This window comes from Diplotaxodon limnothrissa, linkage group LG12, assembly GCF_057381915.1.
Source record: "Diplotaxodon limnothrissa isolate DT_005_m linkage group LG12, D_limnothrissa_male_GT1.1, whole genome shotgun sequence".
Classification (NCBI taxonomy): domain Eukaryota; kingdom Metazoa; phylum Chordata; class Actinopteri; order Cichliformes; family Cichlidae; genus Diplotaxodon; species Diplotaxodon limnothrissa.
Genome location: NC_140607.1, coordinates 5,630,150 through 5,643,021, shown reverse-complemented (window position 1 = coordinate 5,643,021; position 12,872 = coordinate 5,630,150). Strand labels below are relative to the sequence as shown.

At 37.8% G+C, this 12,872-nt stretch overlaps 1 protein-coding gene across 1 annotated transcript in view; it reads right to left on the bottom strand.

The window, feature by feature from the left end:
* Positions 1 to 6,185: 6,185 nt before the first annotated feature.
* The window catches only part of arvcfb (ARVCF delta catenin family member b), a 129,331-nt gene continuing 122,644 nt past the window's right edge, over positions 6,186 to 12,872 (bottom strand). The window contains exon 16 of the mRNA XM_085367056.1: positions 6,186 to 7,232. Coding sequence (XP_085223182.1) covers positions 7,227 to 7,232 — 6 coding nt within the window. The 3' untranslated portion in view covers positions 6,186 to 7,226. The remainder of the gene's footprint in view (positions 7,233 to 12,872) is intronic.

Sequence of the window (12,872 nt, the reverse complement as noted above, 5' to 3'; positions counted from 1 at the left end):
AGAAAGAGAGCCAGGGACAACAACGTCACATTAGAAAGGTACAGTAATCATCCACAACTATTTTCGGTTGCAGATGATAAAGGATTCATTAAGTTTATTCATGCAGGCCCATATGACAGATAATGTGCATGTTTCTTTTTGTTTTCATATTTTAATTTATATTTAATTGTGTTGTGGTTTGCAGTGTTTTGTGTTGTTTCACTTTAAATTTGTAAAAGGAAAAAGCTGAAAATTTAAATAGTTAAAAGTTGAAATGTGAATAGTTGATTTTTGTATTATATGATTTATTTATTATATTTTATATGGAGTGAATAAATAAAAGTATATTTACAGTGGCCCCTAGAGACAAAGCACATACAAACTTCAAATCACGTACGAACTCTGAAGCATGTACAAACTCCAAAACACGTAAAAAGACGTACAAACTCCAAAACACGTAAAAACTCAGAAGCACATAAAAACTCAAAACACGTACAAAAGACAACAGAAGTGCTCCAGGATGCTGGGCGCAGTGTTGAGCTTTTGTTACCGAGTGGCTACACAAGCCAGCAAGTACCAACGACCGGATCTGGTGTGTGGTAATAACCGGTAAATGAACATTTTTTTTAAATTATTTGAATATATATGAGTGCCTGTGTATAAATACACAAAGAATACACATATGCTTTCAATTGTGTAATTTAAGTGATCTAGTAGCTCTGCTTTGGAAGTTCAGTTCATGCTAGAAATGTGTCTTGGAGTTTGTACGTGTTTTGTCTCTAGGGACCACCGCATATATTTATATATAAACATATATATATATAAAACCACGTTTTTTTACGTTAGTAATTCCTTTTGTGCATAATTTTATAATATTGTTAATAATAAATTAATTAAAACAACAAAACAACCTGAAGAGCCGGCTCTTTTTAGTGAGCCGAACCGAAAGAGCCGGGTCTCTAAAAAGAGCCGGAAATCCCATCACTATATGAAAGGACCCAGAACGGGACGATGGTGGCTAGAGACATGCCTGCAAAGAAATACTGCATCATTATTACAACTGCGTTTCATTTAATTTTTTACGAGTAACGTAATAAATATTAATGAATTTAATGGTGTAATTTTGAAATAATCTTAATATAAACTATTAATTTATGTCTAATGAATAAATGTTCATACACGAAAATGGCTATTAATTTACATTTCATCCGTATAAGTCAAAATACGGAGGAAATTTCTTTGAACATACAGACTGTCTACGTTAGGATTATTTAGTATTTCGTCAAAATGACTGGTAACCTGAACAATATTTAACTGAAAGAGATGCACTGTTTGGTTCAAATAAAATAAAACTAACTTTCATCTTCTTTATCAAATCTGCATCGTACAGTATAAATAAAAATGTTTAACATTTTTAATTTGTGCCTTAATTCACTTCACAATCAGTGCATTAGCAGTTTAATGTCTCTATTATTACTCAGTTAATTATCTCAATTACTGACATAATTAGGTTTGGCCACACTACGCCAGCAGGGGGCCCCCAAGACCACATGACATGCCATATTTTAGTGGGTTCTTGTAAAAGGTAATCATACCGGAGAAAGCACAATATTTTCGATAAATATGTTAACAGACAACTTAATGAGACTAATTTGATGATTTTCACGATTGTCACTGTCCGAGCTGGGCTCACGTTTATGCACAATCAAAAAAATAAATTAATTAAAAAAAATTGGTGGGCTGCAATATTAACTGAAAAGATTTGTCCCTCTCAGGAATTAAATACTATTTATTCATCATTAACGTTTACCATCAATAGCATTAGTTAACCAGAAGTGTCAAACAAACCTTCAGTTCAGTCACTGTGTGGTGAGCTTAGGTAATGTTTAAAAACCACAGGTATTATTGTTGTTACTCTCCTGTCAGTTCCTTAGTCAGACTGTTTCATTTATTTAATATCGTCTATTAAAAAAACATTTTCTTTGTGATGCAAAAAATAATATTCAGGCCTTTTTTCAATTCTTTGCTTCTGTTTTGTTCATTTGTACACTTAAAAAACAATTAAAACAGTCAACTGGTTTTAAAAATTCATTGTCTGATGGGTTATTTCTTTCCAGAACACTACTAATCCACAAACCACTAAATAATGGTTGTATTAAATGCATAATGCACAAATTATCACGTATGCACGAAATGTTAATATTGGTGATGCTGGGGTACGCACTTTCTGATGGGTTTGGCTAGGGATGGGGGCCTTAAATGAAATTCTACTCATAAAACTTTGGGCTGGCTCTGGTCACATAAATAATATTAATATTACATACATCACACTTATTAGATTTTTCATGTGTGATCTGGAGAAGAACATGCAGTTATTTGTATCTGAATTAACTGACTAATTATCAGTTCAGGGTTTATGATAATACTGCCCCAGTTATCTACACCTTTTATTTACAAAGTGAACAGGATGGGGCTTTGTACTGACCCCCGTGGAACGCTGTTTGTGATAAACCAGACTGAACGACGTCAGCGACTATTGCATGAGTTCCACCAGAAAACTGTGAAGCTAGTTACATTTTTTCATGTAAAAATCAATGACTCTTAGCCCTCTGTAAAAAAAAATATTAGAGTCCACCGTGTGAACAATGCAACACTCCTGTTAGTCTAGAGAACAGATTTTGTAATTTTCTGTCTTACATGCTGCAGTGAAGGTGCTACATCATGCTCTAAAAACAAAAGTACAGTGTTCAGATAATAATTTTTCTGAGCACTAATTTATAAACCATTACCAATTGTTGTAACTTGTCATGTGAATTACTGTTCACAGTATAAGCGTGTCTTAACACCACATTAAAGCATATGCATAGTTAATGACACTAATGATGGCTATGAGATCTAGGATCCTGGTTGTGGTGCATCCTATGTAGTGACACAGCTTATTGAGAGGACTGAATGAGTTAATGTTATTTGTTCCACGTGTGCCCAGTGAGCTGCAAAACATCCTGTGTGAAGGGTGTATATGCACAAATTCCTTTGCCAAAGGTTAACATGTGTATGTGTACTTGACCAAAAAAAGTCCTGTTTTTCTGCATTAGTAAAATAGTGAGATCGTAATTTTTAAAAATGGCCTTCTTGTTCTGAATTCACACAATATCTTAAAAGAGATGGAGCCTCCTTTGACTTGAAAGCTGGATTTCATTCAGAATAAAGACCCTCTTGCTTAGATTGCTGTTTTCTTTGGGTACAGATTTAAAACACTAACCCCGGGAGATACCAGCATCTTTGTCTCTTGAACAGTTTAAACTCTTGGTTCAGTTACAAATGGAAAACATTAATTTTGTAAGGTTTAAAAGAGGGACTCCCCCCTCATGTACCTCACAGTGGTTTGTTCCACTGCCTACAATTCCCTAAAGGATGAACAATGTGTGAGACACTATTTTCCTACTTCGTACAGGTAAATATGTTTACCATTGTAACCAGACTATGTCTTATTACAGCGCCATTATCTGACTTGTGCTTCACTGGGGCCCCATACTGTTAAAGGGCCGCTGGAGGCTGGAAGTCTGTGCACATTAATAACTTTATAACTCAATGTTCAACTGCTTTTGTTTGGTTCTTATTTTTGATATTAATTTATTTCCCACGGGTCCGTCCACCCCATTTCAAAACCTCTGGATATGGCCCTGCTTCTGAGCCTCCACATGGCTGGGCTAAATGCATTTTAGATGATTGGCCTTATAGAGCTTACAGAAAATGTCCAGTGAGCGGCAGTTCTCTGGGTGAAAATGCATCGTTGATGACAGAAGTCATAAAGGTCAGAGGAGAGTAGTCTGACTGCTTTAAGCTGACAGGAAAGCAACAGCAACTCTGTTACAACCAATGTGTGCAGAAGAGCACCTTGAATCAGAAGACATCAGTCAGCTAAGAACAGGAAACTGAGGCTACAGTTCACACAGGTTCATCAGAATTGGACAGTTGGTCAGATGAGTCCTGATTTCTGAGCACGTTCCTCATGTGCACTCACCGGACTCTCCCCATGTTTTAAATTATTATTGTGTTGAAGTAAATTTTAAGTTAATGTGAACATTCCTGGTGTAACAGAAAGCATTTTATCAGGAAGGTGATTTCAATACCATGATGAAATACATTTCGGAATTTTGCTATCCCACTTGGTATCAATAATCCACTCAGTAATTTTCATTGAAAATATTTCTTTGGTTGAAAGGTAGTTCCACAGTAAAATTTTCCCTGTGAGAATTAAATGAAACTCCGATGTGAGTGAATAACCTGGGTGGATTCATCACACATGATATAAAACAAGACTCGGAGCAGAGCAAAGAGTTCTTTCCAGGCATGATTTATTGAAAACACACCAAATTTATATTCTACAAACCAGTATTTTTCCGTTATGTTTAACAAGCGTAATAATTGCCTCTGGGTATTAGTAAAATTAACATACATTCTGTCACTGTGGCATCGCCTCTGCTCGCTACGAAAGCATTAACAACTGTACTCCTCTAGGAAATCAAACCAATTCTTCCAACAAGTCTATCTTTTTAAAAGTTTATAATACAATGTAATAGAGGGCAGAAAGCCACCAACAGTCTAAACTACTCAGGGGCTGGGAGTGGGTGAGGGTCGGGCTGGGTGTGGTGGTGGTGATGATGCAGGATCCATGAAGTGATGGGCGGAGTCGAGGGAAAAATGAGAAGAGGGGCTGACAGGGGGGGAGGAGAAGGTGAACATAGGGAATGGAGAGATGACAGCTGAAGGGGAGGAATAGAGTTTATATAAAACACTTATCTTTATCTACCATGGAAAAGGTTAAGGCACATGATAGGTACAAACACATCTGCTACTGAGTAGTACAGTTACTTTATTTTGACGGTCTTGATTCAGATATATCTACACAGGTAGGCCTGTTTGATTTAGTGTGTGTGTGTGTGTGTGTCCATGTTTATTTTGTAAATGTACATAAGGGCAGCACATCCACAAAACCTAAACCCCCTGTTTTTTTTGTTTTTTTTTAAATGTGTGTAAATACAACTCCAGATCCTTTGGTTGTGGCACTGCGTAGTGCAGTTAGGAACAGACAGTCATGTGGGTCTAATGACAGCACACACGTCTGAGGACACACACACACGAAAGGGATGCTGGGTATTATCGTGTTTTCTTTTTTAACTTGTGAAAATAAAATTTATACAATAAGTTGTTTGTTTTGTAGTTCATTGATTTTTACCACAACATACATCTTTATAAACACTGTGTAAAATATGCAAGCTTCATAGAGTCACATACGTCACAAAGAAAAGTCATACTTGAACGCAGGCACATGCCATTCGCCTTGATGACGCACGAGTGAAACAACCTCAGATTGGATTCTCTTCCACGGCCCTTTTCTTGCATCTCAGCTGCCCACCCTGTAACGCTGTAAAAATATATACTATATGGTCAAACTTGATGTTTGAATTTGTACAGAGGGATGCAACCTTCTTTTGTTGTTGTTTTGCCTCTAACCACACCTAATCATCCACCTGCACACTCTTCCTGCACACGAAGGACTTAGTTAATATCCGAATGACGTCACACACAAATAAAAAGACGACAAAATTAAAAAAACAAAACCTGGCACTTGGAAAGAATAGAATATAAACATCTGTACAGATTTTTCTTCATGCTCACGACTGAATATTTCTCTTTAAGATGTACTGGTGTCGGAGAGTCGATGGTACTTGCTTGGGGAAAGAAACGCGACTTTGATTAACACTGCCACCTCTTATCAAGCTGTGTGACCTCTGACCCCTCCAGAGAGATGAAGTCAAACACAGATGCATCGCCTTCATAAAGAAAACTGCAGATAAATTTTGTTTTTCCTGTAACATTTTTTTTTTTAAACACAAAATATAAATAGGTGATCGGCTGTGTAACGATAACTGACACACATTTAAGTTACGTGGTTATTTCTTGCTTACAAACATGATGAACTTCTATCAAATGAGATGTGCTTTCCAAACAATGTGATATTAATATACAACTAAGAAGTCAGTAAATGTCATTTTCTCCTTCATTTTTCTTTTTCTTTTCTTTTCTTTTGTTCCTTTTGAGCCTAATATACATTTATATAAAACCCAACAACAACAAAAAAAACAAAAACAAATCCTTTTTGGATCCATCTTTCCAACAAAAAAGAACTTATGCCTGTCTTTTCAAAAGCACAAATCATTTATAAACAAAAACTCTTATATCCTCTTTAATACACATCATTGACATACAGCAACCAGCTGGGAAACCATGAAACTGCATCACTACGCAAACCTGGTGGTTACACACGTAATCACGGCTCTGTGAAGAAAAGTCGACACGCCGCCTGGCTCATTTGTGTCGACCACAGTTAAACAGGAAGTCTTTGTTGCTTTTGTTTCCATTTTCTCTTACTTTTGTGATGCAGTGCAAACAGAAACATCATCCCGTGTACTCACTATGTCACTTGCCTTCCTCCAGACTAGAACTTGCAGACTCCTCAGACTTTATAAAAATGGACATCAATCACCAGTTTGACACATTTGATATCAAAGCAAGGCTTTGAAATAACTTTATATAACTTTTTTTTTCTTCAAAAAACACAGTGAACCCAAATGGATTTTAAGTTCATGGTGGGTCCTGCTGGGAGTACACGTTTTGCCACTATGCTACAGTTCTTCTTAGGCTCGCTTTCTTTCCTTTTCCATCCCATCAAACGAACATTCGGTGACCTTCAAACACATCTGTTCCAACCCATCACATCAAAATACCAGACTCTGATACTCTCCACAACCTACAAAATTTGATGCAGGCTAAAATAAAAACATTTTATTCCTCCATCAGGTTTCTCTCCAACACACATCCCATTTCTCCTTTCTTTGCTTACTTCACTTTCCCCATCACATATCCATCGTTCCGCCGGCATTGGTCTCGGTCTGTTTTTTGTCACTGGTTGTGCTCAACAAGAGTCAGAACTGTAAAACTCACATGATGTCCAGTGGGAATGTTGATATGACAAAGTAGTAGGAGTAGTCTCTTTTTCTTTTTTAAATTTTCTCTGAAAAGCATGACTGAATGCTGGCTGCTGCTGGGTAGTTGCCGTTGTGATCGTTATTTTTTTGTGAAATCCCCTTTTTCTGTACAAAGTCCAACTCCAAAGATGAGTTCCATGTGAAATGGCAGTGGTGATATGGGAGATCCTCTTCTAGCGTCACAGAGTTGCTATTTTAAGCCTGAAGCACATGGACAAGAGAGACAATCAGTTTAAAGCAACAGTAAATGATGAGCTTCAGTACAAAATGCCCCCCCCCCCCTCCAAAAAAAACATTATCAGTGATAAAAATCTGAATACTTCAATTTTAAATTATTTAAAGGACATGGCTGGAAACATTTCATATTCGCACTCTTGTCTGTAGAGCCCATTAAAAGACAAAAACTAAAATGTTGTCTTTTTTTCATTTAAAATAATTCCCTGCTCAATTTTTTGGTTTAGTATTTCTGCTCTTACAAAATAGTTTCCACTCATAAGTGGAAGCTACTGAACTCCATATGCTCCAGGCACAATCCAGCTGCTAGACAGATTTTGTGCGAGTTCGTGAATTGTCGCTGTTGTCACTAGTCTGTACCAGACTTACTAGTAATTTAATGTAATTGTTAAAAATTTTAATTGAGGCCAATGCCATAAATTATTGTGTACCAAATGTTAAGCAGCCATCTGCCAGCAGATGGCACAATGCTGTAGAGAAACACGATAAATCTGTTAATCCAGGCCTCATCTCTTTGTTAACACTACTGATCGCTTTCTCCAAAAGATGGATGGGCTCTCCCTTAGAGTAGAGTTGCTACTCCTTTCACACCATATTTAACATCGGTTTAAGTGTTTTTTTCTTCTTCACTGTCTGTCTAGAGAATAACGTGTAATATTGATAATGCAGGATGCAAGGTGCTGCACAGTTAAGCAGCATGATTCATTATTGTAAAATGGCTTTGTTATTAGTTTTTGACATTTTCCATTAAACGTTTCTCAAATTTAAGTTAATATTTGAGTGTTTCTTAGTTTTAGACTAGTTGGGCTGTCTAATTTTCTAAGGTTAGTCTACTAAGAAATTACTCACCAGGTGCATCCTTAATCCTGTGGCATACTTTTATATCCTAGTATTTAGTATTTAAGTATTTAGAGGACATGACATTGTCTTCTGTCACTGTCCCTGGATGGATGTGTCTTATATAACACATAGCAGTAAATAGCAAATGTGTGCATGCATCTATCTCAGCTGCTAGTGTACTGTGCAGGGACATCAGTGGGACAACAAGACAAAAAAATATCACCAGCCATTTCCTTAAAAATATCACACCAAAACAGATTTTCTCAGCGTTGAAACAGCATGTTACTATTAAAAGTTGTGAATGCCAATTTGAATCTCTTTCTTGTCAGCAATCATATGGCATTATCACAGCACTTGAAAAATTGTGTCACTCTTAAAGCGTCAATCATGTCAATCCAGATGGAGAATGGAGGCGAGAGACAGCAAAACAGATGCTTAATGTGCTGTGTGAAATCCTGCGTGCGCTAAATGAAGTGAAGACGACTCACCTGATGATTCATCCTTATCATTACCTGTAGCTGGAAATTACAACAAATACCAAAAACCATACCATTCTATCTAAGATCTAGCCTTTGAAGTATTTCCTACGACAGTACGTTGGATGGAGATGAAAGAACTGAATGGCCAGTGATGAACATGACTGAGATAAAATGCTGTCAACGAAAAAGGCAGTGAGGTCTGACATGAGGATTCTGGCAGAGGACAGGACGACAGCAGTGAGGCAGTTACTGAAGCTCACCCAGATCAGCTTAAATGGTCAATCACACTCTAAAGAAAACTGTTGCTAATGTACTGTAACTAGTAAATGCACACAAAACACACCCAAGTTGTTTCATACGATTTCTTGGATGAGGAACTGCTTCTTCTACCCAGCACATTTAATGAACTGGGTATGCCTAGAGTGTCATTTCCTGACATTTGTGTCCTCTATTTTGCTTTACAAGGAAAACAAACAACCAAGTAACATCTGCTTTAGGAGACAGGCTGGGTGGCAGCTGGTACGATCACACAAACTCTAAGCAGAAGACTTTAAGTGGTGTCTGGGACAGTTTTTTGTAAAAGTGTTATTTTGTCTGAGCCTTTCCGGTTGTTGGATTTCAGTTTTGCGTTCTGTGACGGTGACAACACCAGCAGAGCACTTTTGGCAGCACACTGACAAAAAAACAAACAAAACAAAAACTGGGTATCGGTTGTGTTACAGTGTGACACCTACAGGTCCTAACCAAGCATCCATGTTTAAGGATGCTACTAATGTACGGTACATGACTGTTTAGAGAGGCTTCTAATAAACGTTTATCTCTAATGGTGAAAAACAGCATTTAAACAAACAGTAGTAGAGATGTGTTTGATTCTCTCTCAACCACAGAAAAGTTTCTTTCTGTAACTTACACACAATATGATAATCTAAGTTACATAAGCCTATTTGAAATCACTCATACCAGAAATTTAAACACAAAACTTTCAAATCATCTACTTCAGATCTTAAAATATATGCACTCGGAATCGTGTCTCCTCTCCAAACACAATATATGGGAGTGCAAACTTGTGTGGGTTCCTGCATATTATACACACTGATTTCTGCCATCAGCTTATCAACTTGCATGAGTTCTTTATCTGAAATCGTCTCGCTTTGACCCGAGATATGTCGTGTACGACAACTGCAGACATAGTATGTGTGTGTGTGTGTATCTTTTTCTTTTTCCGTGCTGCTTTTCATTAAGGCAAAACAGAGTCCCTGGAGGATCTCTCAAGAGTGCAGAAGAATGATTCCCCTTCATCATTTGCTGCCAATTTCAGCAAAGACTGTCAGGGGGAAGCAATGAGTGAGGATAGGTCTACATTTGAATGAGACGGGTGGTGCTGAATTGTGAACAGAGGACCAGCACCACCCTTCTTTTTATGTGATACAGAGAGTAGAAGTTTTTTGGGGGAGGTTTAAATATTAACCATTTGTTTTCTTGCACTTTCAAATTCTACGCAAAACAAATCCTCAAAAGTTGTTTACAATGTAATTTCTATGCAAAGAAAGAGGTGATTTCTCCACCTGACTGATCTGGGTGCAGGGTGACAGCAAGTCTACATGACAAAGTGTGAGGGTGAGAGGAAAACAGGCAGAAATGAGGAGCAGGCGGAGGATGAAAAGGATGCAACATGAAAGGTGCGAGGAGTTTCTCCTGTTTGCGATTTCAATTTTTCAGACCTACCATGCATGCATTTAGACCCAGGAGTCAACAGGCTGGGGCTTAACATCACAAGCGTCCACCAGACTGACTGCAGGCCTGTTACTCCTGATATAGTGTTTCCTATTTGTGTCATTCTGTAGCCAAAGGAGCACGGGTTAAAAAACAAAACACAGTCAAACATAAAAAGAGGTCAATACATTTCACATGTACACTCCTGCTTAAATACACATGCATCCAAGATCAGAGAAGCCGGTGTTAGTTCCCTGCCTTAAGGAAAGCTTGGAAAGAACTCGGGTTGATTACAAAACAGCGAACCAGAACATGCAAAAGAAAGAGGGAAGAGAGCGCGTTTTGGTAGCCAAGTTGCATTCAAAGCGGGCTGAACACCTCTGGGAAGTACAGGCAGCAGACTTAAAAGACAGCTTTGGAGCGATGCTAGCAGGCCTGTATACTCTGAAGACAAACAACTGTTTGCTGTGATTACCGCTGCCTTCTGAGCTGAATAAAGTGTTTGTGCTTTTAAGATGTGACACTATATCTTTAGCTCTAGTTAGCCTAAATATAGTTGTCACTGAAATATACTTCAGAAGCTGCTACACTTATTGTTGTTATTCTGCCTTCTGAATGAATGAGAAGTTTGGCTTTACTTTGTTCACTCAGCTGAAAAGCCTGAAACCCAAACTGTGATCGGTCCTATTATTTGCCCACGGTATGTCCACCACTACTAGCAATAATGGTGTCGTTAGTCAGGACTTGACACCTATATTCTTAAAACTTTGGTTTTAACTCATTTAAATAATGTCAGTGTAGGGAAAAATCTGTTTAAATCAGAGGTGATGGTAGAGCCTGGAGTCCAGCACAACTTTCCTGCTGGAACGCCCAAAACAAGATTATTTTTACACTAGATTGTCATTCTCTTAAGAACTCCAAAACAACTACATTTAATAAATGTTAGAGAAATTTGTTTACATTTTGTGTGTCTGTAAATATTGGCCAATATATTAAGTGACCAAATATCGATCTAAGAGCCCACAAAATAACTTAAAACTGACAGGAAACTTTCAGACAACTTGAGATAGTGATTATACGTGTGTGATTATACGTGCTACACTGAACACATCCGAGAATAGGAGGTGGGATAATTTGAAAACTTCAGCCACAGAGAGCAGAGAAACATTGCTTTTCCCCATTACAGTGACGTCCTGAATATGAACATACATTTTAAGAAACATTTTAGTCCTCAGATAAGATAACACAGAATGCAAGGCCCAACTTTAAACCTATATAACAAATAAATAACAAAGAAAAGAATAATAATAAAAAAAATAAAGTTTACTCTGTAAGAAAGAACATGCGCCCATGCTCAATCCAACAAATTTGCCTTACAATAGCTTACAGGTAGTTTATGATAGCTAATGCTAACAGGCGGGTGTTTGGTACTGGCATAACAGGCACCAAGTCTGAGGCCATGTTTGTAGTACTGCTTAAAATACCAGTACTGTAAAAATATAGTTTATGATCTCACAATGGACCTAGGTGCCCTTTAACCTCTTTTTTTATTAGCAGCCTGTTGCAAACAAACTGTAGGCGGCGTTGCTTCTGTGCTCACATCCTGAGCGATGTGTTGAGATGACCGTCAGAAGGACATCATCTCTCTGTGACATTATAGAGAGCAAAGAGTAGAAGAAGCTGTCTGAAATGAAGCCAGAAACTTTGGCTCACGGGGATTACTTACACGTACACTGCGCTCATTATCTGAATGTCTGGCTATGCTGAATGTGAACATCTACAATTTTAAACAGCAAAGAGAAAATGAGGAGCAGCTAAGTACACATGAAGAAAAGTAGCTACATTGTAATTTTATGCACCTTAAACTATGATACTGTTACCCACTTCACGCAAATATCAAGCTAATATTCTAGTTGGACTTTAGATAAAAACAACAAAACTACATATTTTAATCTGAAAGGTAAATTTAAATCACTTTAACACCAAAATATAATCACGTGCTACTTTTGGAGAAACAAATATGTGAAAATACATCAAACATCTAAGCTGAATCATTCATTTTTGAGCCTCGAGGGCTAATCCCGTCCATATTGTGTTAACGAAGATGAAAAATAAACAGCGTAAAGTACTTGAAAATCATCCTCTGAGGCCACTAGCCCGTGACTCTGCTTTGAGGCTGGATTGCCGATCAGCTTAACACGCTGTTGTGTGATGTGTGTGTATAATCAGCAGACGACCATTCGATAACACGGCGGTCTGTTCATCGCCAAGGCAAGGGTTGTCTCCACAAGGAGCACTTGTTGGCGGTTCTTTTAATCAGTCTCAGATTAATTACTTTACAGACTCCAAATGCTTACACTCAATTAACTGCTAGCTCACAGATCTGAGGCTGTCCACAGCGCTCAGCTGCGGTGGCACTATTAGCAGAGAACGACAACTTCCAGCCTCTTTAAAGAATCGATAGGATTAACAGCCTCTAATGAGGACCACCATTGAAAACAAAAAGAGAGAGAGAGACGAAGAGGACGTGATGATATTTCAATGAGGCATCATTATCTCGTTGTCTATTCCCTGT